General features: G+C 37.3%; 1 protein-coding gene and 1 long non-coding RNA gene across 4 annotated transcripts; one reads left to right on the forward strand and one right to left on the reverse strand.

The window, feature by feature from the left end:
- The first annotated feature begins 821 nt into the window (after window positions 1-821).
- CCDC28A (coiled-coil domain containing 28A) lies at window positions 822-8,418 on the forward strand. 3 transcript variants are annotated; one of them, XM_026121616.2, is made up of 6 exons: window positions 822-973; window positions 1,891-2,098; window positions 4,546-4,709; window positions 5,787-5,941; window positions 6,573-6,595; window positions 7,675-8,418. In XM_026121616.2, the coding sequence occupies exons 2-6, from the start codon at window positions 1,941-1,943 to the stop codon at window positions 7,727-7,729; spliced, it is 555 nt and encodes a 184-aa protein (XP_025977401.1). In that variant the 5' UTR covers window positions 822-973; window positions 1,891-1,940; the 3' UTR covers window positions 7,730-8,418. The 3 variants fall into 3 exon arrangements, with proteins under 3 accessions (XP_025977401.1, XP_025977411.1, XP_025977421.1); XM_026121626.2 differs by lacking the exon at window positions 822-973 and adding an exon at window positions 1,044-1,374; XM_026121636.2 differs by lacking the exon at window positions 822-973 and adding an exon at window positions 1,044-1,370.
- LOC112996213 (uncharacterized) lies at window positions 5,432-15,429 on the reverse strand. Its single transcript, XR_003262379.2, has 2 exons — window positions 12,115-15,429; window positions 5,432-9,113 (listed from the first exon to the last, which is right to left on the reverse strand). It is a non-coding gene; the product is annotated as an uncharacterized LOC112996213 (long non-coding RNA).
- Between the last annotated feature and the right edge of the window lie 9,709 nt (window positions 15,430-25,138).

A 25,138-nucleotide genomic window follows, 5' to 3' on the forward strand; every position in this document is an offset into this window, starting at 1 on the left:
TGGCTTTCCCCACCATTTCACAGCCCCACTATGAGCCTGAAAATGCTTTTGCAGACTGCTAACCAGAGGGCCCTCAGGCTGTGGACAGCCATGAGGCCCACCCCACAGCTGCCCACTGTGCACACAGCGCATGGCTTCTACCCCAGTGGGCTAAAGCTGGCTGTGAAGGATTAGGAAGTCAGTCTCCTCAGGGGCAGTTGAGGAGTGCCTGGAGCTGCAGCACCGGTGCCAGGCCAGGGAAGCTGGCGAGGCAACTGGCACAGGAAAGGATGGACACTGACAGCTTCATGCTGTAGCACACTGAGTGTGCCATACCCAAAGCTTTTGTATCGACAGTACTGGCACACTTTTATTATAATCCCTGCTAATGCAATGCCATATGTAGACATTCAAGCCAGAAACAGCTGTTCATGTGGAAAGCAGCTGTGTCAACAGGAATTGGTACCACCCCTGCTATTTCTCAGCGCACGGAAAAATGCTGCTGCCTCCCCTTCTCTGCGAGGAGCCACGGTCCCATGGAAGAGCTCCCCGCCCCCTGCGGCTTCCCTGCAAGCAGCCGTTAACAGCTACTTCGCCCCCTCACGGCCCCGCCCCCGAGAGGCCCGCCCTTGCAGCGGCCGGTGGGGAGAGGCCCGTCTTTTCACGCATGCGCTTAGAGGCACGCCACCCTTCCCAAGCGCCGACATCGGTGCCCCGCGCCTGCGCCTTTCTCACGCGCTGTTTCCGGTCCTCATGCCTCTTGCCGCGGGGGATTCTGGGAATGGTAGTTGCTTTGCCCACCACAGGAGTGCTGCGGCAGGGAAGGGCGGGGCTCCCACAATGCATAGCGCAGAGCCCTACTGGCAGCTCCGCCCCTCTCGCGGTCATGTGAACGGCGCTCCGGGTTGTGCCCTGACGCTGCCGTGGGGGAGGGGGCGAGGGACGGCGAGGCCGAGGGTCCGCGCTGGGCTCCGGGGGCGGGGCCTCCCCACAGGTAGCGAGCGCCGGGGGCGGGGCTGGACCGGGGGCGGGGCTGTGCGCTTCGGCGGACGTTTAACGTGCGCTGTGGGGAGGGAGGGATGGCTGCAGCCTTTGGTGAGGAGGGCGGGCGAGCGGGCGAGCGCCCGCGCCCCTCTCGGCTGCCTCACAAGCCGGGGGCTGCCGGCTGGAGCCGCAGCCTTTTCCTGACCTCCGCTTTGGCTTCAGCGGTTGGGACTGAGGGAGAGGCAGCGCGTGAACCGTGACGCCCAGTGTCACAAGTGACCGTGTTAATAAAATAGTGATATAATATAGTTTTTTCTTCATTAAAATACAAGAGTCGTTGCTCCAATTTGTGGCATTTGCGGGTCCGGAGTCTGCAGTGGTGGGGAAGCTGGAATGAGCTGGCTTTGGTGGGTCAGTAATCCATGGAGTTTACATTGGTGTGTCTAAAATCTCCTGTTCTCAATTTGATTATGGCTGCCAAAGGAGGTGTTTCTCCAAGCCAGGTGGTTTTTGGGTAGCACCATCTCAGATAGATTATGCCCCCCCCCCGACCCCGAGGAGGTTGTTTAGCAAGGATGAGTAAAACAGCAGCCACATGTCACCAACATTTCTTAGTATTTTGGTTGTCATATACTTGAGGAGTCACAGTGTTTTCTAGTAATAATCCATGAGACACAAAGCTTGATATAATTCTGTAGATACCTGTATGCTGAAGCCAATGCAGAAGATTTTAATTCCTGACTCTTGTTGATCAGACAGGCCTGGGCAGCTTCTGCTGAAAACTGGATTCTCTTGTTTCGAGAAATGAGTGACTGCTGATCTTTGAAAAAGCTATAAAATTCTGTGCAGTGTGGTCTGTTTTTCCCTTGCTTTTATTATAAATGTGAGTTTTACTGGATATTTTGTAACTGCTTTTCTTCCTTTCAGAGTACAAGAAATTAGTTTAGATGCTGTAAATGAGGAATAAGTGAGAAGAAATGGAAGAAAGGAAAATCAAGAGGAGGAGCCCCAAATCATCCACTACTCACCCTGCTCAGGTTGCTAACTCCAAGAAAAGCTCAGTGCCCGCCAGTAAAAGTACAGCCTTTTCAAATCCTGCACCGCAACCTACAGTACAAAAAACAAAGTTAAAACGGTAAGCTTGAGAGCATCTTACAAGCTCAATGTCAGAAACCTGCCAGTGCAGGACAGACTTGGATCCAGCAGTCTAAGTGATTGGCTCAGACAGAATGAAAAGAAAGAAATTCAGATTTGTGAAAATATTTGATGACTTGTCTTTTTTAACAACTCAGTTTTGTTTAATGCAGTATAATAGTTAGTAGAAATAAAAGGTGTTCGACATATGCATACTCATCTTGTAAGCTTTATAAAATGTTACATAATGTACACTCATACTGATAAAGATTTAGCTGGACAGATGATTGCCTGATGTGACTGGTGAAAGACAGGACTGTGTGATCAAACATGGCAAATCTGGTCATTGTAAACTGGGACGTAGCAGAGCCCAAATGTACAGCTCTGAGGAACAAATGTATGACAACATGACTGCAAGGTTAGAACTGAAAAGTAGAGCAGAAAATGAAGGACATGAATTGAATAGGATGAGCTAGAACAGGAATTTCTGGCTGTTTTTTGTTTGGGGAGCTATCACTGAGCAAAGCAGTAGCTTCCAGGACATACTCATATGCAGAGAGAGGCATTCAGCTCTTCAGAAAGTAACACTTTGAAGTAGATTGCATGTTATTAATAATGCTTGTATTTAAGTTTGAGGATATTAATTTTCTTCCATGTGGGAAGCTATATTTCTTGGCTGTGGCGGAAACAACAGATAAATGAGTGAAGAGGAATTTGAATGTGAAATGTTAGCTGGAGAGAGCCAGCTGAGTTACTCACCTGTAAGTAGTAGCTGAAGATTAAACACTGAACTGTCCTCTTAAGCACTGACAGGCTGTTTGAAGGATCTGGTATTGGCAGGATGAAAGTACTGTGCATATCTTCAATGTAAAGTCTTTATCCACTGCTTTTCAGGGAAAAATGCATTAATATTTTGAGGGAGATAATAATAAACCCCTGTCCTCTGTAAATATGTGGTGCTCGCAGCTCACTGTAGACTTTACTTAGGACTAAATAATATTCTAGAATTTGCCACAAGATTATTTCTTGTAGCCACAATGTGGGCTGGAGAAGAAAATGGCCTTGCTTTGGAAATAACTTTTTGCTTTATGATTTGGAAAAGGACATTGTTACTCAAGTGCTTAGGGAAGCTAAGCGGTGGTCATATGGACAATTTCTAGAACTTTCCAAGCAGGAATGGTAATTGATAAAACGATAAATTAAAATTGATAAAATCCTATGTGAGAATGAACTTTGTTGTAATAGTGGAGTAGGAGTATTTAATTATTTTCACATTCTCTGCATTCTTGTGTATCACTGACTTCAAAATACTGAAAAGTATATTTGCATAATTGATTTCCTGAAACCAATTACGCAAATGTACTTTACTTTTCATTAAAATAATAAAGGGAATGACAAATGATACATTCTTAGTTAAATAGACATTTTTGGTATATATTATGAATTTCAAATGTAGTAAGTTTCTGGGAGTGGTGATATATCGTATTAAACTTGAGATACAGGTGAAAAAAATAGATGACCAGATGAATGGGCAAATTAGGGATGCAAAATGCCATTTTACCAGCATTTAGTATTAGGTTAGGATGCAGCCTGACAATCCATCTCTGGATGTTCTATAGAGATGGAGTATAGTAATTCTTGCTGGTAATTGTGTGTTTTGTTTCTATATTGATTGCATGTTCCTTTGGGTTTATAATGATTATTCAGTTTCATTCACATAGTTTCCATGGGTGCATGGTACTCTGAGTAAACTTTATTATATTCTGAGAAAATGTCTCTAGGATCTAGGAACTGTGATGGTTTTTTGCAGTAGGGGGTTGTAGGGATTTTTTTAATGTAGTTTAACATTTGTTCAGGCACAGACTAGTTCTATTTGGTATGTGTTAGTGTACAGGGAGTTTGCTTTTGATTGTGAGTTTAGCAGAATTTGGAGGTTTGAAGGTGAGAAAATTTATCTGAAGGCAAGGTCATCTTCTCATATAGGTTATAATGAATGGTTTTCCACTCAGGTTCCAGAGTAGAGTGGTATGTGACAACTGGAGTGTATGATCGGTGAGGGTTTTTCTCTCAGGACTGAAGTGCGTTTCACATGCTTTTTGGTTGATTTTTGTATATGTCAGGTCCTCATCCCCTCTTAGTCCTTGTTGAGTAATGGTCCTTGTTAGGTTATTAAGATAGGTCTCCTCAGAGCCACTACTGATAGGAAAGCAGATAGTTGGAATCCTTCATTTTGCAATATCAAATTATCAAAATAGTGATGTTACTCTTTATTCTTAAGATAAACTTGTGATCAATTTTTTAATTTAAAAGTAGTAATTAAAATATCTATCATATATTTTCCATTTCATTTTTAAAGCTCAGTTGTAGTGTAATCCTCCATTTTAAATTTTCAATAGAAAGGAAAACAGGAAGTAATTTTTGTTTTGTTTAATCATTTAATTTCTTTAGAGTAATAAAAGAAAAAGCCAAACCTCCAGGAGGGGAAGCAAAGGGGGCACAGGCAGCACCAATCCAGCATTCTTTTCTCACAGATGTATCAGATGTCCAAGAAATGGAAAGGGGACTTCTGAGTCTCCTGAATGACTTCCACTCTGGCAAACTTCAAGCATTTGGTAAATACATGGATTGTCTTTATATAACAGTTGCTTTTATAGCTACATGATGGTAGTCTTAGCAAACAAATGTGCTGTATTGACAGACTGTCAGTTTGTCACATTGGTCTCTGCTATATGAAATCAAGTTAAACATATCTTAATAGATCTTACTGCGTTTTTAAATGGTAATCCTGTTAACTGTGAGCTTAGCTTCAGTGTGAGCTGGGTCAAATGCCGTTTCTTTATGCCTTCCAACCAACATGGCACACCTAGGACAGTACCCTGGCTTATAGATTTAAGATACTGAGTTTGAAAACACTTATTATATATAGTATAAATGTAATAAGAATTTTTTAAATCTCATTTAGCACCTGATTTTGCAGCATATTAACCCTACTACACTCCCTATAAGTCATTGCTGAGAGTCTATAAAAATCTCATCAATGACTTTTATAGAGTCCAAATCAAGTTGCTTTTTACCAATGTGAGTGACTCCTTATGCCTTAGAATCATATATTCTACTACTGTAACTACTCTACAGTAGATGGAGGTTTTAAAAAACTGTGGAAGACTCTTCTGCTTCATTGTTTCTGTGCTCTGTAGAAAGATACGTATATACTTTTGAAGGTTAATGATAGGTCACCATATCACATTACCTCCAGATTGATTGTACAGGAGAACCTGAAAGGCCTCTGTTATAGAATGTGTCAGTTACAAGAGAGAAAACCCCAGGAATAATCAAAAGTAGAAAGAAGATTTATTATGATCACATTTACATTTAAAAATACAGGACTTTTCTAATAGAAGACAAAATCAGACCATAGCCAGCAACTCTATACTCTAAAAATCAGTGTAGTACAATTGATGGTTATCATAAATTCAGCACAATATAGTATCAGATGGGAGGACAGAAACTTCAGTTATGAAAAAGGATGAAATCATGTGGAAAGTAAATCCAATGTTTAAATTGGTCTTTGATGTCAGTTTGAGTTGTAAGATGCTTTTTTGTCACATTGAGCTATGACTTCACACTTTCATTTGCTCCGTCAGGTTTCTTTCTCAAAAGCTTTTGTTTTGTTTGTTTGTGCCTTGTAGGAAATGAATGTTCCATAGAGCAGATGGAGCATGTGCGGAGTATGCAGGAAAAGCTTGCTCGTCTCAACTTGGAGCTCTACGGGGAGCTGGAAGAACTCCCTGAAGATAAAAGAAAACTAGCCAGTGACTCCAATTTGGATAGGTTGCTATCAGATGTAAGTATAGGAAAGGCAGAAAACATTGAACTTTGTCCACAGAACTAGGCTCAGGAGTAAAACACTGTATTGGATGGGTAATGATTCAGCCTACATTCTATGAAATTCACAGTTGAGGAAAACAAAGCTTTGTAATGAACCAAGACATAAGCCTTAGTTGCTCCATATTGGTTTTGAGAAAATACAGCACCTTGTGTTTTCTTTCTTTATAGGTTGCTTCTTGTTTTGGTGATTAGGGCAGTGTAACAATAAACTGTGTGAGGATGTAGGCTTATCAGCTCCACATGTAGGGGAGACCACACGTAACAAGGAATTTAGGTCTACATATTCTAGACTTTGTTTCTCATTTCATTAGTGTATTATTTCTGTAAACAACAAAATTGTTAAAATTTCTTTAAATTTCCTTAGATACCTAGATTTAAATTTAATGTGGTACTTAGCTCTGTTGGTGTAGAATTCAGTGCAAGTTTGCTTTGCTTTTTGTAATGAAAATGAACATTTCCACTTAAACCAATAATCATTATTTTTTATTTCACCTTTTAATATATTATGTCAGCATATTAGCACAATTGTTGCATTTATTTGACTAACTGAAGTACCATTTCTGATACTTTCTACATTTATATTGCAGCTGGAAGAACTGAATTCATCTATGTATCCTTTTTCTTAAATGTTTATTTCACATTATATTTATTACCTATAATTGAATTATAGTATATTTCCCCAATTACTGTGTCTTCATAGAAGTGAAATCTCTTCAATAATACCCCTTCTTTTTAATTAGTACTGTAATATATCATGGACTTTAAGTTTTTTCAACATATAAATGGCTGGATCTTAATACTTTTAATTACAGGCTGGTTTTCATATGGCGATTTATTTAGCTGGTACAACGTTTTAGACAACATGTTGACAGTGGATGGCAAAGCCCTTCAGAAGCACATTTTCCTTACGTGTATTTTGCTGAGAAACTCTGAAGCAAACATACATGGCAATATTCCTTCTGTAGTATTCAGAAGCATTCTGTCCCTCTGATAAATGATTCCTATTACCATTTAGTTTTTCTAAAAATATATGTAGCTGTTTATTACTGGCTTTACTGTGAATGCTGTGGTAACCTCATTTTTTATTTCTAGGGTCAGACTATGATTGAGTCAATTATTTCAACTGAGCTTTGTTTGGGAACAAGTGTGCTCTTAGCCCATCTAGAAGACAAAGCTAAATATGGTATTTATCTTATGTATTGTGCTTTTGATGAGCTATGAATACAGGTGACGGGTGATACACTCAGTCTGTGCTATAGCCTAGCTATTTCTGATTTTACACAATTCCTACTCACTGAGGAAGGACAGTCCAGTGGGTGAGACTCAACCTTGGGACATAGGATACTGCACTAGTATATACATCCTCTGTATCTGTGAAAAGCTATTTAAGGCTAGATCTCAGAGAATGCAAGTGGAATGTGATAATGATATCACATAATAATAATAGTACAGATCCTCTGGCATCCTCCTTGGATTGCTGGTTTACTCTGGAGGTACGTAGTGCTTAACTCTCACTGAGGAAGATTGGTTTACTAGTTAAGAACTAGCAGGAGACTTAGTCCTGCAACAGGTATATACCAGCCCAGATAAACACAGTAATAAGCGTAGCGCATAGTTTTCTATAACATTGCTATCTTGTTTGTCCTTTACCGATATGTGCAAGTTTTATTCCTTAATGGTTTGCTCCAGACAAAAACTGCATTTAGCAGATGCTCAAGATATTCCAAATAGTGCCACAGGCTGAGAGCACAGCTTTCTTGATTTGGATTCTCCCAGAAACTTTACTTCTGTTTTTCCTACCAGTGGAATCTAGAGTTTTTATTTTACGGAACAAAGAATCAAAGTGTAAATTCAGGTGTTTATTTTTGCACATTCCTCTTTGAGCATGACATTATGTCAGGACTCAGCACCTAGAGATTTAATTATGTTGCTGTGATGCTATGCTTTATATTATCGCCTTATTTAATATAAAAAATTGGGGAAACATGGAAGTACATTTCTTCTGCTTGGTGTTCTTCATATGTCTAAAGTGATATATGTATATAAGTTCACTAGTATTTCTCCAATTTTCATCAAGGTAGCAGTGTTATTACCTTTCTGATTGATATGTAGACAACCTGCACACTATCCTCAGTGTGTTTTGTTGACCAGTGATGCCATTGAGTTTTTATTAATTTATTATTAATAAAAGAGAGACATTTTAAATACATAATGTGTTTTATTTAGAGAAGTTATCTGTTCAGCTATGTTAAGATATGAATTCTAGCACAGTCTGAATGTTTGCAGACTTGACTTTTTCCACTACTTTGAATAATTGTACAATGTCACTAAATTAGAATTATCCTACATGCTAGCAATAATTGGATTAAGTATTGTGAAAAATCCAAAATTGGATAAATGAAGTTACTGTTCAATAAACCTAACATAAACAAATTTCCTTCTCATTTTCTTTATTTTGTAGCAAAGTGTCCCTTACATTAATGAAAGTTTTCTCCTTTTAGTTACTTCAAGTGTCAGAGGGGAAAAGACCATATAATAAAGTGCATGCACTTCTGCTCATAGCTTTTCTGCCCACACAGCAATATACTTTTTTCAGTGAGTTGTTGACAGGCCAAAGGTTCATAAGTCAGGCTGCCAGCTAGCAAGCACAAACTGGCCATGTAGCATTTGAGCAATAAAACAAGAGCTGCTAAACTAAATCCCTGGCAATAGCAGTCACTCCTGTGTTATAAGTAATCTGGTATAAATTAGTATCTTTGTGTTCACAGCCAGAGGAAAAAAAATCCATATTAGTATAAACCCTGGCTATTTTTAGATGCAAAATTTCAACATTGGTCCATCAAAATATGCCTTTGGTACTAGATTTATTTTATATGCAGCTTTTAGATAATTAATACACTCAGATTCCATACTGTGTATACTTAGTCTACAAAGAGTGTACTTACTCTACAAAGGGTGAAATCTTTATCCTTCTACTTCAGGGTGAAGCTTTTAATCTGTCCAAAGTAGGCATATGGCCAGGGAATAAAAGATGCCAAGTTGGAGAAGCTTCTTCAGCCCCAAGAAAGAGTACTGCATTCCATTAGCTCCAGCTCCTTTCTGAATACACATAGCTCCAAGTCTGCACACTGCAGCAGGGAACAAAAAGATCATTTAAATACCGGTGTGCTCTGGCTACAAATTCAGCCTTAAATGCTGATATTCCCTGCCTCATCTACCAGGCAAATCTCAATGGTTAACCAGTAGGATCCTAGGCTCTTCCTTCTGGTTGTTCTTGTTCTTTTAATGGCTTCATCTCCTTTGTGAGATTTGTTACGGCTTTTGCCTGCTGGCAAAATTACATACAACTCCCAGTCTGCTGCTGGATACATACCTGTAATGTGAAATCCAAAGAGAACTTTGGAGAACTAGAATACAACGTACTCCTCACAAAACGAAGCTAGGCTTTTTTCACGCTTTAACCAATAATTAGGCCTCTATCCTTTTCTGCACAGTAACTTTTCACTGTTGGCACGATAGTCTGGTTCCCATGCAGACTTCTGGATGTGTTTCCAAGTGACATGGAATATGTCCTGGGATTTTAAGGAAACAAGATAGTGTATGGCATTGGCTGCTAATCAGGCAATGCAACAAGAAAACGCTTAAGTGATATGAAAAGATAATTTAATAAGCTGAAAGTGATGTTGCCAGAAGAGCTCCATTTTCTTACAGGTTCATTAAACAGAAACTTGCTGGGTAGAAAAGCAGTGATAGTTCTGCTAGGATAAACAAATGAACCTTTTTGTCTCTCCTGGTAAGACAGACTCACCATTACCCTGGAGTCCTCCTGCAGTTGTTTTAGATTAAATCTGTTTTTATCATTACTGTACACAACACAGATGAAGTATTATTGGAGCTTTGAACAGTGGCACTAATACTTTCCTGTATCTTCTAGAACTCTTTTGCCTAGTGCAGCCTCAAATACTTTTTTCCGTGTCTGCCAAGAATTAGTGATACTTTGTGATCGCAGGTCACCAGTAAGACCAGAATTATCCCACGCAGGGAAAAAAGATACACATCCTTTGGAAATCGGGCACCTGCAGGGCAGCTGTAGCCTGTGTCCAAAGCTGGCTGGGACCCCAGACTGCAACTCATTGTGCAGTTGCTTTTGGATGTGCTAACCCTGTCCCTGCACCACTGCAGCAAGCATCCCCACTTCCCATGAGATTCTTCAACAGCTTGGAAAGCAAGGCATGTCCTCTTTCAGAGGTAAATGGGTATCACAAACTCCCTTCTGTATCTACAGGAGAATGGGGTTGACATTGTATTTGTGCCTCAAGTTTTTTTTTTAAAAAAAGGCAGCTAAAAGAGCAGGAAGTAATATTTCTACAGCTATGAATATTCAGGAAAAGTTTCAAAACAACATAAAGGGGACAGTATGATAACAAATAATAACTAGCATTTTCCAGGTTAATGATCCTGATCATATGGGGTGTATTTGATTCATAGTGGAATTTGGAGAAGAGAATTAGGAAGTAAGAGAAAAGTTAACTCTGGCTCAGAGAAGCTTTTTCTTAAAATTTTTTAATAAAAAGTATGAATGAAAATTTGGCTGTAATTTGCATAGTAATAAGCTATCTTGACCCACTTTTTACAGCTTAGTTGAAAGAAGCTGCAGGTGAAGCAAACCAAGAATAGACCACTTCTTTTCTGTCAGTTTAGTGTTTGAATTTGCTATGAAGTGTAAGCCGTCTTTCTTATACAGAGGGCAACTATGGTGTTTGTCCAAGATAAACAACTTGGTCCTGTAAATACTAGATGCTATTTATTGTGACATTCTTTGGAGCTGTGTAGTAGCAACTTTTAAGGGATATAAGATGTAAGTTGAAAGTAGTGATGAAATGCAGTCATCCACTTTGTGGATTGATAAGAGCAACAAGGCACGAACCTCCTTGCTTTCCTTAAAAAAAAAAAAAAATCAAGCACTTCAAAGAGCAAGTAGCAATCAGCATGTCACAGTGGCCCACCACTGTCAAACCAGGTCCTTGTTTTGTAGAACCAAATACTGATTGCTACCAGAACTGTCTCTACAGGGCACGCATCAGACCTCATAACAGGCCCTAATCCTGACCCCGGGCACATCTTCGAGTGACTGGCAAAGTTGGAACCAAAGCAGAGAGTTGCAGTATGCAGGTACACTGTAAGATTAAAAAGTACTTTTAATGCTAACTACATATATGTAATGGATGTCATGGCATGTAATGGATGTCATGGCTGTAAAGTGGGATGAAATACTGCCCTGTTGTAGTATTCGGGGGGTAGGGGGAGGGAAGGGGAAGAGAGGGGTAAGGAAGATTGGGACTGGGATTTAAACCTGAATTCAGAATGCAATATTACAGTTTGCATCCTCTCTAGGGAATCATGATTCCCTTATCTGACATTTCTAAGTGGCCTCCAACAGGTCCTGGTGAGTAATGAAGCCATAGCTGCTATGCTGGTAGTGACTTGTGTAATGTTCAGTGTGCATACTTAAACAATGGTTGTTAGAGAGTTTATGGCCTCCAGCTGAAGGCACAGGAAAGGTAAGATTTCTGATAAAATCTAGCCTCAAGAGAGCTTATATACAAGACTCGATGCTTGGACTGTGGGACGTGGAGGAAGATTGCAAACAAATCCTTGAACAAACAGCTGAGTTGCATTCTAGAAGAAACAGTTTTAAAGTCAGCATACCCTGTGATGCAGTGCGTCACACTGGCAGGCACCCTGTAAAACCCCTTACCTTACTTTTTCCTACAACACTGGGGAGACTTTAACAAATTTAAGTGTGTAAACACGTATATACATTGGAAACAAACTTCACATATCCAAGGAAAAAAGACAGGAACATGTCTTAATTATTGCATTTTTCTCTGAGCTTTTGAAGGAACTGGAACAAGAATTACCTTGGTTATATAACATACAACCAGTGGCATGGTTTCTAGTTGGGACTGTAATCCAGACTAATAAGGGGAGGACAATAGTAAATTTTGTTTCCTTAATACAAAATGTTTCCTGCCATGACTCTTAACAGAAAGGAAGACTGTGGAGGTGGTGGCTAGCAAAGTTGACAATATCCTGCTTAATGTCTGAATTGTTGTTTTAATTACTTACTTTTAAAACAAATTGCTCTGTTTCCTTAATCTTGTCAGATATTGTTAAATAGGACGGTGCTCTCTACAGACGTGATCTCTGATGGACTTTAAGGCCTATGGATAAAATGAAGACATGGGCGGATCATTTTTGGGAGAACAGATTTAAGTAACAGCAGATTTAAGTTTTTCAGCAGATCTAAGAAAACAGCAACACTGAGAATAGGAGGAAGAGTAAGTGGGGCCAGCCTAAGAATGGCTACCTCACCCTTTGGCTGCACTGGAGGCAGAACAGTATATCTGATTGCAGTCTTAAGATACCTACGTTAACAACAAAGTGGAAAAAATGAAAAGAAGGGGAAAATACTGTCAGACCCCACTAAGGTTGAGTCCTGCTTGTAAAGGAGTTTTGATTTAAGGTATAGTCACATTCCCCCAAACCCAGGGATAAGAAGAATAAAAATGAAGTCCCCTGTAAAGAATTCTACTCTTCAGGATTCAGAGATTAAGAAACACATTTATCGTTGGTGCCATGTAAATGCCCAGGATTGACAATTTAATCAGATATGAAAGTTAAGACCATTAGGCAGAACTCATCATCAAGACTGGCATTTTGAGATCCTGTTTCCATTGAGACAAGCATTATAAAAAAGTATTATAAAAACAGAAAAGCAAGGTCCTGCCCTGTAGTGCTTGTACATCAAACAAGGTCAGCAAAGCAGCAGAAATGGGAATGGGCACAGATGAGAACTATAAATAAATGCTGCCTCTGAGTTCCTATCCTGTCCACCCCTCAGCAATGGGCACCCATCACTGCTGGGCAGCAGTGTGCATATATCCACACAAAACACTGAACTGCATCTCCAGACACAATTATTTCTTTCAGCACTTTCCAGAGAGAATTAGTCTCAAATCACTGGTTTGATCTGTAGACTAACAAGCAGCATAAAAATCCCCAATGCATACTGAGAAAATGCAGATACAAGCAAAACACAACCGAGGTCACTTTTTTTTTTTTTTTAATTAAAACAAGCCATAGTGTTATCATTCCAAACACATTTGCACAAATATAACTATCATGTAAAACACAGATCTGATTTTAATTCAGATTAGCCAAGTGAATCCCTATAGTTCTGCAGATATTTTGTGAAATTCCTTGGAACTAGACCAGCTGTCTGCTTGGATTGCAAAAGTGGGACCTTAAGCTACGTCAATCTTTCCCCCTCAAACACCCTGTAAGTTCCCAACCATATTGGAAAAAAATACTTTTTAGTAGTGTGAACCTTTTGATTGCCCCTTTTTCCTCTTCTTTGTGCAGCAAGTGAGAAGTAAAAATTAAAAAAAAAAAATCTCTACAATCACTCCACCTAACATAGGAAAAAATATCTTGTCTACCAACCATTACTATACAGAAGTGAAAAGATTCCCTGTCCCACAAAATCCGACTCCTGATCTTGCGGTTTGTTACATCTGAGCAGACTTGGTCTACGCTGAGCTTCCACATTATGAATACTTGCAATTTGTGCACGTGTGTAATGCATAGGTCTAATTCAAGGTATGGACATAAAAACAAATATTGTTGTCAAGTTTAACAGTTTTTTAGAAAGATACAAAAATTAGCACTTTGTCTTTAAACGTCTTAAGCCCACAAACAATCAGAAGGCAAGGAGACCACATTCATTTCAAATAATTAAGAACTAAAATTCTCTCATCTCCTGCAAACAAATGTACCTCTTTCACACAGTCCATTAATGCAGCATGATTGTTAATTTTTGGATACATACAAGAAAATTTTCTAACAAGTTCTTTGAGAGAATGAGCCTGTCTTTGTATTTACCTGGTAAGAAACTGACCACATTTCTAGACTCTTGCCTAGAAAAGAAAAAACTACTTTAACATATTTGTGTACAGTCTTTTGTAATTCTAAAAGTATATAGGCCATAAGTATCTTCAGAAAACTAACTCCTTTTCTGTTATGTTGTTGTTTGAAGAGTTGTTCATGGAATGAAAATGTATTAACATTGAATGGTTCCTGCCCTACACTTAGCTGACAACAGATATGGTGCTTGCAAGGAAACTATTTCTTGTGCCATCAGCTTATATTACCTCACTCCAAGATAAAGCTGTGGAACCTCAATGAACCAAAAAGCCGAAGACAAGAATGGGGAACAAAAGTTAAGAGAAAAGCAAAGTGTCTAATAAAAGAGGATTTGGAAAAGATAAGAATCAGTAGTATTAAATTAACTGCCTCTTTCTTCTAAAATAGTAAGGCAAACTACTCAAACAGCCAGAGATCTTTTGTTTAGGAAAATATATTGAACTTTAAAAATAACTTTTAACATAAAGGGGTAGGTACTGAAAATAGATTTTTTCAGTGAGTTTATTCAAATGACAAATCTATACAAAAGCTATAATATCCATGTTGAGTATATCATAGTTTTGAAATAATGTCAGTTGTGTTAAGTGATAGAAACAAATTTATCAAGGCCTGCTGACTTAATTCCATTAGCAAACTGTCTTACAGCTCTGTAAAACAAAGGTACAAGGAGAAAAAGCATAACAACAGGGTCACCTGGAAAATAAATACTTGGTTAAATTTAAAACATTTTATGTAAATTTAGTTAAATCAAAGGGGAGTATTACTGTGGAGTTCAATGGTATGTTAGATCCTCACAAACCATGCACAACATACTGAGACTTCATAAATATGTCATGTTCTCCATATTTTATCCTGGATATAGATTATTAATATTTATTCAGTATCCCTACTGGTCCCCACACATGGTTAGGTTGTAATTTAAAGGATTTCACGCCTAATACAGTATATACAAGGATTTCAAAGAGTACATTTTCAGCAGTGTGATACTTAACATTTCTTGTTCACTTAATCTCTTGAAACCACATTATGTTAAAAATGTCTTTTTAAAAACTTTCTCCTACTCATTAGAGAAACTTAAAAAGGCGAACTCAAATTCTTCACCTTCCAAAAGTCAAAGACTCTAGTATCTTTCTCCAATTTCTGTATTTCTTGAAACACAGTTCATGATTTTTGAACATACAGGTTATCACACTCTGCTCTTTCCCATAAAAGAAAATAAATAATTACACATTTCCCATATAAAGGCAATAAAACCAAACTTCTGTCCTATAATGGGAGCAGTCATGGGGGAATGCTTTGTCCACATGAAGTGTTAAGATTCCTATGAGAAATCAATGCTCCTGTTTTCACACAGGTAATTTCCCCAACTATTTCCATGTGTAAATACATACTACCAGGAAGAACATCAGATATAATACATGTTTTGAGAGTACTTTTTTCTAGACAGGAGTTACTCAGAACTTACTCATCACAGGCAAGGTGGGCATGAACCTCACTTTTAAAAAGTGAAGATGACAGCCAAATCTGGCCTAGACTATCCTAAACCACACCAGAATGCAAGCAGGTTTACTGTGTGTTAGGATAGTTTCTTCTAGACCTACTGACATTTTATCAACCCTCATGCTATCAGATATGACACTACTCATGTACAACATTATACACATTAGTCATTTTTTCCATATATAAACATTGAGTTCTGAATTCAGAGATTGTTTAGCACTGCTAATATAGAACATGTTTTAGCATGGATGACGGGAAATCCATTCCCTTTTAAGCAATTAAATTTGCTGTCAGTGATTAATGTCTCATGCAATCTCATTATAATCATCACAAAACATAGGCTTTATTTCTCATGGCCTTCCTTCCTGCTATTTTTTTTTTTTTTTAATAAGGAATGAATGCTTGATATGAATGAGTACATACCAAATGCTCCTATTGACCTCCGAGAAGTACTAGTCAGCATGCAGTGTAACACATTTGATAGTGGAAATAAGACATCAGGCCAGGCCCCACATAACTGCACTGTGAAGAAAAACAAAAAAAAAGTGAGAGAGATATTTTTATTTGACATATCTGCATCAATAAAGCAGAACAATCTAAATATATCTGTAGGCTCCAGCTGGATCATAGCAAGGGATCGTGACAGGCTACTGATTTTTCAAGTAAATGCAAACAAGCTGATGATCAGCTGATCTCTTAATTTGTGGGTGCCAATCTAGAAAGACTTCATATAACAGATCACTGAGGCTAGTTGCATGTTTCTTTGCTCTTGAAAATGTGCTGGTATTGCTATGAACAAGTTTAAAATTTCTTAACAAAAATGTTTCTTTCTGTTCTCCATTACATTTATTGTTACTCCATATTATACAATTCTTAGAAATCTCATTAAACACTTGCAGGAAAAAAGATACTGCTCCAAAATCATACTCTTTCAGCATTGCCTTTGAAGACACAAAAGATGTATCTAGTTTTAATATGGCAGCAGAGAAACTGATTGTATCGAACTCTTTAAAAACAATGTTCAAGATGTTCAAAATACTGAAGACAATTTCAACACAAAATACAAAGTGACTCTCAGAACGCAATGATTTGGAAGGACAACAGATCATATTGCACATAAGAAATAACATCAAAAATGCAGATGTCTATGCTCACATCATTTGGCTTTTGGAACACAAACATCGTGATGGAGGAGCTGAGCTTCTTTCTTCATCCTAATTAACACATCTTTGGTTCTGATGCAGTGGCGACTCTTCCTCTGTGCTGGAAGCACTTGCGGTAGATGCACTGTAAAATGCAATGTCTTCAATTTAATGGAAACCACAAGGGTTTTATCCCAAAAATGTGAAATTTGATGTTGGATAGAGACTTGGTTTCCAAGCAAGGCAACATCTGGAAATACCAGCCTTCTCTTTTACATTCCAGATTGGCCTGTAATTATTGTTCCCAGCAGTGTATGAAGTTAGCTCAGCAGATCTAATTTAAAACTACAACCATGGATTCAAGAAGATACACAGAACAAAAAATAGTTGTCCCCTTGCAGTAACCTAGCGCTCAAAAGCTTGCTAGTCTGAAGTGGAAAACTGGATACCCATTTCTTACTTTTTTTCCCTCAATAGTGGAATATTAACATATTTTGAAAGTTGTGCTCCCCTGGGGCTAAATCTTTGTGAAAAGGCAAGGGTTCTGTGTAGATTTACAAAGAAAATGACTAACTTTTTCTTTACAAACACCAAAGGCATGCTTTTAAACTCCATGCATCCCCACAGGATAAGTCTGCCATCAAAAACACTATGACATAGCCTAAAATTAAACAGAATAGCTGAACTGCGTAAGTTTAGAAATCCATGATCTCATATTATTAGGTCATGAAGTTTGTTTTTCTGCTAGAAAAGCTGGCTTTCAGTAGCAAATGAAAAATATTTTACACCAGAATCCTGTATTATTTCTGTAAACGTATTTAGCCAAATAAATTTTGGCAAGCTGGATCAGGCGTAAAAGAAGAACTACAAATGCTCCATTTGGATAGAGTTTCAGAAACATTTTTAAACTAACCTTTACTATATTAAAAAATTAGAAATTAACAGTGTCATTTTGAAAGACATGTAAACCTGGGACACCCTCAAGAAGAGTAAAGAATGGAAACAAGTTGTTCTTTGTTGCTATTCAACTTTCTAATGCAACCATCAATCCTATTTCCCATGGATACATCTGTTCAGATTGGCAAGCAGTCTTTGTATAGAATTTGATAAATATTAAAGAGTGGCAAACTTTAAAAGTAAAACGGCAACTAGGCCTCCTTCTCTAACAGGACACTACCAAGGAAATGTTTTGTCTCCAGTCTTCACTTCTACACTTCAGTAATTTAAATCTGTAAAATGAGTACTTTTCTAATAGCATGAATAGGTTAGAAAAAGGGAACCCAAGAATGCCATTTTTAGAGTGCCTTGCAGATCCCATACATGCTTTGGTGTCACCTATGCTTCACTGCAGCGGCACCAATTCAAACCACTACTGCAGGCACAGAAACCATATGCACATGTAAAATACAATAACCCTTACAAGAATAGTATATTTAAACACCTCTGGAGCTAAATCACTGCAGATACCATGAGTTGCAAGAAAGACGTGTACCAAGATAAAACAATGTGCTGTGTATGACTCCTCGGTAAAATATTATTTGCACATATAGCTGCTTACTGCCATTGCTACAGTAGTTACAGTAATAAACCATAAGGCAAGTATATGGTAACCATTTAAAGTGAATAATGTAACATGTACAATTTTGTACGTTCAGCTCAGTTTATCTTTGATATTGACAGCAAAACTAAACACTGAGCAAGACTTGGACTAGACTTTAGCAGGGGGGCTAACTGAACCTGTTCAGATAAAATTATGCAAGTAAAACAATATTTAATACTTGGAGGAAACAACTTAATGTAAGAACAGATATTACATTAATAGCTTTGTTGTGCTATAAATATCTATACAATGCTTAGTTAGGCGATTCTCCCTGGCTCTGATACTATGGTGCTCCCCTTTTCTTACCCCTAGACTGGAGTCCTTATTAGCACAATTTTGCAATAAGCAGTTCCTGAACACAGAAACTACTTGCAGAAACTGCCTGCTACTGCTTACCACGTATTTTCTTCTGGTCAGAAGGTCAGTCTATAAAAGATTGTCTCCAGTACAAAGATTGACACTCCAGCTAGAGCGGCACTAGAGCTTATTCTACCAAGATGAGAGCGCGCACAATGGATCCTCACTAGCAATTCTCACCACTGTCCTGTGCGAAGAGACTTCATACAGAACTAAACCTGAACTGTAATCACCAGTGCAAGCAAGTTCAATTTTTTCCTTTTAAAATTACCAACATGACTAAGCATTCAAGAAGGCATCTGTCTGATCCCACATGAATGGCATACTCCAGGAATAATCTTTGATTGATGGTTTTGTTCTCAGAATAAGCATATGATGTCTGGATCCTGAATAGCAATAAAGTGAAAACTACAAATAAATCAGAACATAAGGCAAAGAAAAAATCAGTTTTAAGTTAATCCTTCTTTTAATGATCCTTTCAGCTGGGTTTTGAAAAACTGCACAGTTTGCATAACATTTACTAAGGAATTAAAAAAAGGCCACATTTAATGCATTACATATTAATTTCCTGTAAGTAATAACAATGTATTTTATAATTGCTTTAAGCAAGTCTCAGAGGGAAAGATTCCTGATTTATTGCAGATTCGTATAACGCCACTTGGTTTTCCAGGGTGTCAGATTACTTTTGATGATTTCTTAGCTGGATTTTTAATTTTGACCCAAAACTGAATTTATAAAACAGTTCTTACATTGTCTGTTTTTGACTAGTGAAACAATTGCTTGAAGTGCTTTAGTCTTCAAAAGTCCCAAAGTATATAGGTCCTGACTATTAGGAAATATGAAAATCTTTTGAAAAACTAATGTTACTGGCTTAGTTTTTAATTACAGCTTAGCTCATTTCCTTTTTGTCTAGGAATCTGCAAGTTGTTAAAGCTTCATCTGTCACTTTTAACCCATGCAAATAAATATAGAAAGTGGATGAACATAGCTCAGTTTTATGAACTCTTCAAGTCAATGTAAACAAAGTGTAGAAGTCACTGTGGATAAGGACTGAATAATTAATCCAACTAAGTAACACATTGATCCGTTGTGGATAAAATGGTTATCTTACTGTTTGCTAATAAAGAAAATCCATTAATATTTCCTTATTTCCTTACTTCAGAAATAAAGAGAACTCAGAAATTATCCCTGAATGAAGTGAGACTTTGTCTATGCCTTCAAGTCCACTGTCCTCTTTTCAGTATAATGTCATCCAGAGGCTAGCTATAACAGTCAGATAATGCACTTACCTATCAGTTCTTGGGGTTTAGCTTCCATGTCTGTTTTAAGTCAAATGAATGTTTCGTAGCCTACCTTACTTTCTTAAAGGACATTTACCTGTGTCAGAAAGCCACTGCTCAGTTTGGAGTAGTGTCAAATTTGTTTACAAATTAGATACAAGAAACATAACCTGCCACAGGGCTCTTAAAATAGGATGGAGGCATGAATATATATGAGCCAAGTTTGCTTTTCATAACTAAAATCTGTCATACAGGATGAGTTGAGACACTTAACTGGTAGGGATATAGAGCCTTAAAAGCATTTTCAAGAATTTATTACTGCATTAAGTTTGATTGCATTGCTAGTATTTCTTACTTTAAAAACTTTTACCATAATCATTTTAACAGCCATTGTTTTAACTAACAAACACATTTAAGATGTTTACCAGTCAAAAAAGTTTAGAAACTATAATAGCTAGACGAATGAATACTTTTAAAAGCTTAACACAAGTAAATACTTTAAACTTGACATATTTCCTACTCAAATGCAAAAAGGTTTATATTTAATTCTCAGACTACAGAAAATAAGATACCTCTGAATGAAAAGACTTGCCACAGGGTAAGAACAACATGTAAACCACCCGATACGGTCATAGGAAGCAGACTCAGTTGTTTAACAGTTTTCTGTATATTTTTGATCTGTAGTTTATTATGCAAGTGCCAGAAAGTGAAAATGATCAGGAAAATAGACACAGAAATGTTCACACTAGTATTTTTTAATAATTGTTACTTTTTGCTAAGTAGATGCCTAGAGACCATGATTACATTGGAATAGGTACACAGTATTCAGAACCAAATGCATTTCAATGACTACATCATTTTGATTTGTGTACTTTTAACAATAAGTAATCCTTGCCTTGAATTCAAGCTTCTGTTGTTCTCTAATCAAAGAAAAATCATGTCTAGATAAGAAAGAGCAGGAAAAGATTGTTTTACATGTGATCAGAAAAAACAGTGAAACGAGGTAGTGCTACACATCAGCTGCTAGTCCCTGCTCTATTGAAACTTAACATTACTGACTTCAGAGCAAAGAAATTTATTCAGCCTTAGTGTGAAAAGTCCTGCTCCATGCAGGAATATATAAAATGCATCATCTTCAGAAACTACTAACTTGACATTTTCATTACAACTTCAGAGCTCACTTAGAATACAATTTAAAATGTTTTTAATAAGCATATTTCACTGATGTCCAGGACTGTTGATAGTTTTAAACTCAAGTTTAGGTTGTTATGACAGGATGCCCTGTATTTGCTTAGTAAGGAACATACGCTCTTTTAGGATCTCTGCATTACAGGTAAAATTATATCTGAATAGGCGCAAGGCAACATTTCAATTATGAAGAGGTCATCATCCTCTGTTTGAGAGTTACACGTGTTTAAAAAAAATTTTTTTCTTCTCAAGTCTTGTAAAGCAGTTTTCTGTTTTATGGTGTATTGTTCTGTCCTTCACCAATCACAGGTCCTCTGTTTTAAAGCTAAAGCCTGGAACAATTTACTCTGATTTTAGGGCAAAGACACAGTAGACACAAGAGCAAGGCTTGCCAGAGAACTCTTTACAAGTAAGAGCAGCTACATGCAAATACTGGAAGTTGTGAAGTTTTATTTTATTCCACTGAAAACAGCACTGAGCTATCCTATGTCATGTTAATGCTCAAATGATCTTCTCTGATACCAAGATCTTACAACTACATGTGTTCTAGAAGCTAAGACAGGCAAGCAAGAATCTGATCAAAAAAGCTGCTAAAATGGTATCCACCATCCCAAGTGATGCTTGGACAGGAAACCACATTGCTGTCTGAGGCACAGGATTAAGCTGGGAGCCATTACCCCAATTTTGCTCATACTGCTGACTTTTCAGACCCATATGCCTAGAAGGTTGTGATTTTTTTCTAATGACTACCTATAACAGCAAAAGATAAGGGTTCAAGAGGTCTAGCACCAGAAATGACTGCAGCTCTGGCTCTGCAGTTAGACCTGACTTGGCAGATTTCCGTATTAGTATGGAACTTTGCGGAAATAAGGCTCTACACAGACACAGGAGTTTGTGCTATACTTCCATGAGAACTGTACATCTCTATTCTAGGCCAAAAAAGTCAGTCTGGCATTTCTAATAATCTGACAGGTCTAAATTTTGAATCTTAAAAAGTTAACAATCATTGTAACAGATTGTAATAGGTTCCCTCCCCAATCTGGAAATACGAAGATCAGTATGAAACGGGAACTCCAGCATATAGGTCTTTAATAATATCAAAACAAAAACCAAAACATAGAATAGTCTAGAACAAAGCAAGCTTTTCCATAAACTGAAAGACTGGGTCATGGAGCAAATGAAAGATGAACAATTTAGTTTGCAAGGAAACAGACCATCTTGATCACTGCAATATTGCAACACTGTAAGCTAAAGGCCATAATGCAAAAAAACCTAGGCCAATACAGTCTAAGAGTTAAGTAAGTGCCAATATATGAAACACTAATACGGAACCCTTATAATTGCAATGCACCTATGAAAGACAAGGTATTTAGTTAGAAGAAAATGAGTATGAAAAACCAGTACTCTCCATTAAAATTGTTTAGACTACCATAAACATTTCAATTTTTATGCAAGGATTTTCAATCTAAATCAATATAAAATGAAAAAATACATAGAAACTGCAAGAAAAAAGTAAGTATTTCCTATTTTAGTTTTAAAACGTGGCAACTCAACTGGTTCAAAACAGAACCTAGGTAGACCTACTTCAACTTTCACTGGTATTACAAAAAAAGAATATATGTAACCTAGTTGAGGAAAAAAAGTCTTTTTTCTTACTCTGTACAGGCTAAAAGTTATAAGCATTTTAAATCAAAACAGTAGCAAAGGGCTGATCAGGCTACCAAATCAAACAAGGTTTAAGAGATCAAAGGTACATGTTTAAGAATGTCTTTAAATTCACAAAGATCCTAAAGATCTTAACAATAAAAGCAAACCATTTCACCTCTCACTGGGGTAAGCTGCTAACTCAAGAATGGAAAAAGGCTAATTTATCTTAAACAGGTGCTAAATATCAGTCTACAAAGAGAAATGAGAATACTTCATCCAATTAAAACAGACAGGAAATGTTTTTAAACTAGTAAGAAAGTAGTTATCCCAACTAACTTGGTTAGGATTCTACAGACAACCAATTTCTTTGCTCTCACTTAAAACCTAGGCAGGTTTTAGACATACTAACAGAAACATTTCCAGAGTGAAGCCAGCCCAGAGCCTAGCAAGTTATTCATCAAGTTGGTCCACACCTCCAAACATGTACAAACTTTTTCAGCAGCAACACTTTATCCCGCAAGCTCAGTAGTTTGCAGGTTAAAGTCTCTCTTGATCAATAATGAAAAACATTTATTTTGCTGGAAATCAAAAGGAATGTCTCACGGCTTGTTTGACAGAAGAAATAGTTTTAATGAAGGTTTGATCCCACAGGATCCAATGGCAGTACTGAAATTTTCTAAAAACAGCTATAGGCAGATTGTAAATCCATACGAAACTCGAGAGTTAAATATATACAGACTACTGACTTTATGCAGCTTCACAGCAACAAGAACTACATGTACTGTACTAAGAATTTGCATCAGGCTGTACCTTTATCTTAAGGCTTCAGCAATGCACTTCAAATAGATTCGCTTGAAAAGAAAGCAGCAGGTATGCACAAATTTAGCATATTAACTGGTGTATTTGTGGTGTACTTCACTGAAAAGCTGACTTAGTAACTTTTAAAACGATCAGCTTGCCTTTAATGAAGTTGACATGTACAAAAAGACAGTAATTAAGCTGATGCTGATTTTTGTTCTTGCTGGAAATCTAATGGCTGTTTTGAGTGGCACAGCATATCACAAGCTAGAATTGAGTTTTAAAGAACACTATTCATGGCCAACTTTTAACTAGCACTATTTTCATTTTAGTATGCACCCTTAAGAGAGGTAGTTTTCTAGAATTATAGTTACATTTCTATTTAATAAAATTCAGCATGTGAGACTAGCATTGAATTTCAGAGCTCAGACACATACCTCACTGTTCTTCCATCATCCATTCTTAAGCATTGTAGGATTAACTGGGGCAGAAACCAACACAAACCAAGTCATCATTTATTGCACATCAAAATACAAACAATGTTGGAATGTGGGCTTCAGGGCATTACTAAACTATTGGGAAAAAAAAAAAGGGTTTTAAGGGGAGGAAAAGATATACTAATGTGGTTAATTTATCTTTGACAGGTGCATTTGCAATAAATTGTTACTGTATGCTGTCCTTAAGAGAAACCTGGATGACTATATAAAGTAAGTGCAGAGAGAGAATTTAATTATTTTGCTACTCCCTATGAAAGCATGATAATAACTACTATTCACATAACTTCTATGATAGAAAACATATGGAAGCAGCATAAAATCATAGTCAAGTTTGGATTAAGCCTATTAGTGCAGATCTCAATCCTATTTCTACTTCATCTAAACAGATTAAAAGCAAATATGCATTAAGACTTGTATTTAAGCATACAGTATTAAGTACATAAGATGGCCAACAGCACTATATATATATAGATACAGATATACACACAGTTGCAAACTTCCTTTGGAGCCAGTGTTCATTCTGTTGGCCCTCATTTTTCTCTTATCCTTACTGTTGCTTTTACTAAAGGGCAAGGACACAAATAAGTTTTGATCAAAGTTTTTAACTCAAAATTCTAGCTTAGAATCAACATATCTATTTTTAGCACAAATTTTGGCAGTACTTGCTCTGTATCCGTTCGAGTTTGGACAGTCCAAGTTGTGACAGCTGAAATACAACCCCAGTTAAATCAGTGGATAAAAATTTCTTCACAAGTGAAACAAGAATTCTCTTGCTATTCAATAAGCATAGCTTTTTGTAAAAGGAAATTTTAAAACATCATAATCAGATTATATTGTTTGAAAAGGCTATAGATGGAGAAAAGTATAAGAAAGCCATTCATGAAGTAGTATTTGATTCTTCTGAACATAAGTCCTAAAAGATTATCAATTTTAGTGAGTTCCTTGGTTAAAGAGTCCATCTACAGAAGAGACTTGGAGCAAACAAAGTGCTGAATTCCATGAAGTTTTAATGAAACACACTCTTGGGATACTATAAGGGTTCCAAAAATATCTCCCAAGTTTTTCTGAGAAATCATATATTGCTAAAGCTATCTGTCATACATACCTTTTTGCTAAGTCTGAAACAGCCTAGCACACAAGCCTGAGGTTAGCCTTTGA

This window comes from Dromaius novaehollandiae, chromosome 3 (assembly GCF_036370855.1).
Source record: "Dromaius novaehollandiae isolate bDroNov1 chromosome 3, bDroNov1.hap1, whole genome shotgun sequence".
Classification (NCBI taxonomy): domain Eukaryota; kingdom Metazoa; phylum Chordata; class Aves; order Casuariiformes; family Dromaiidae; genus Dromaius; species Dromaius novaehollandiae.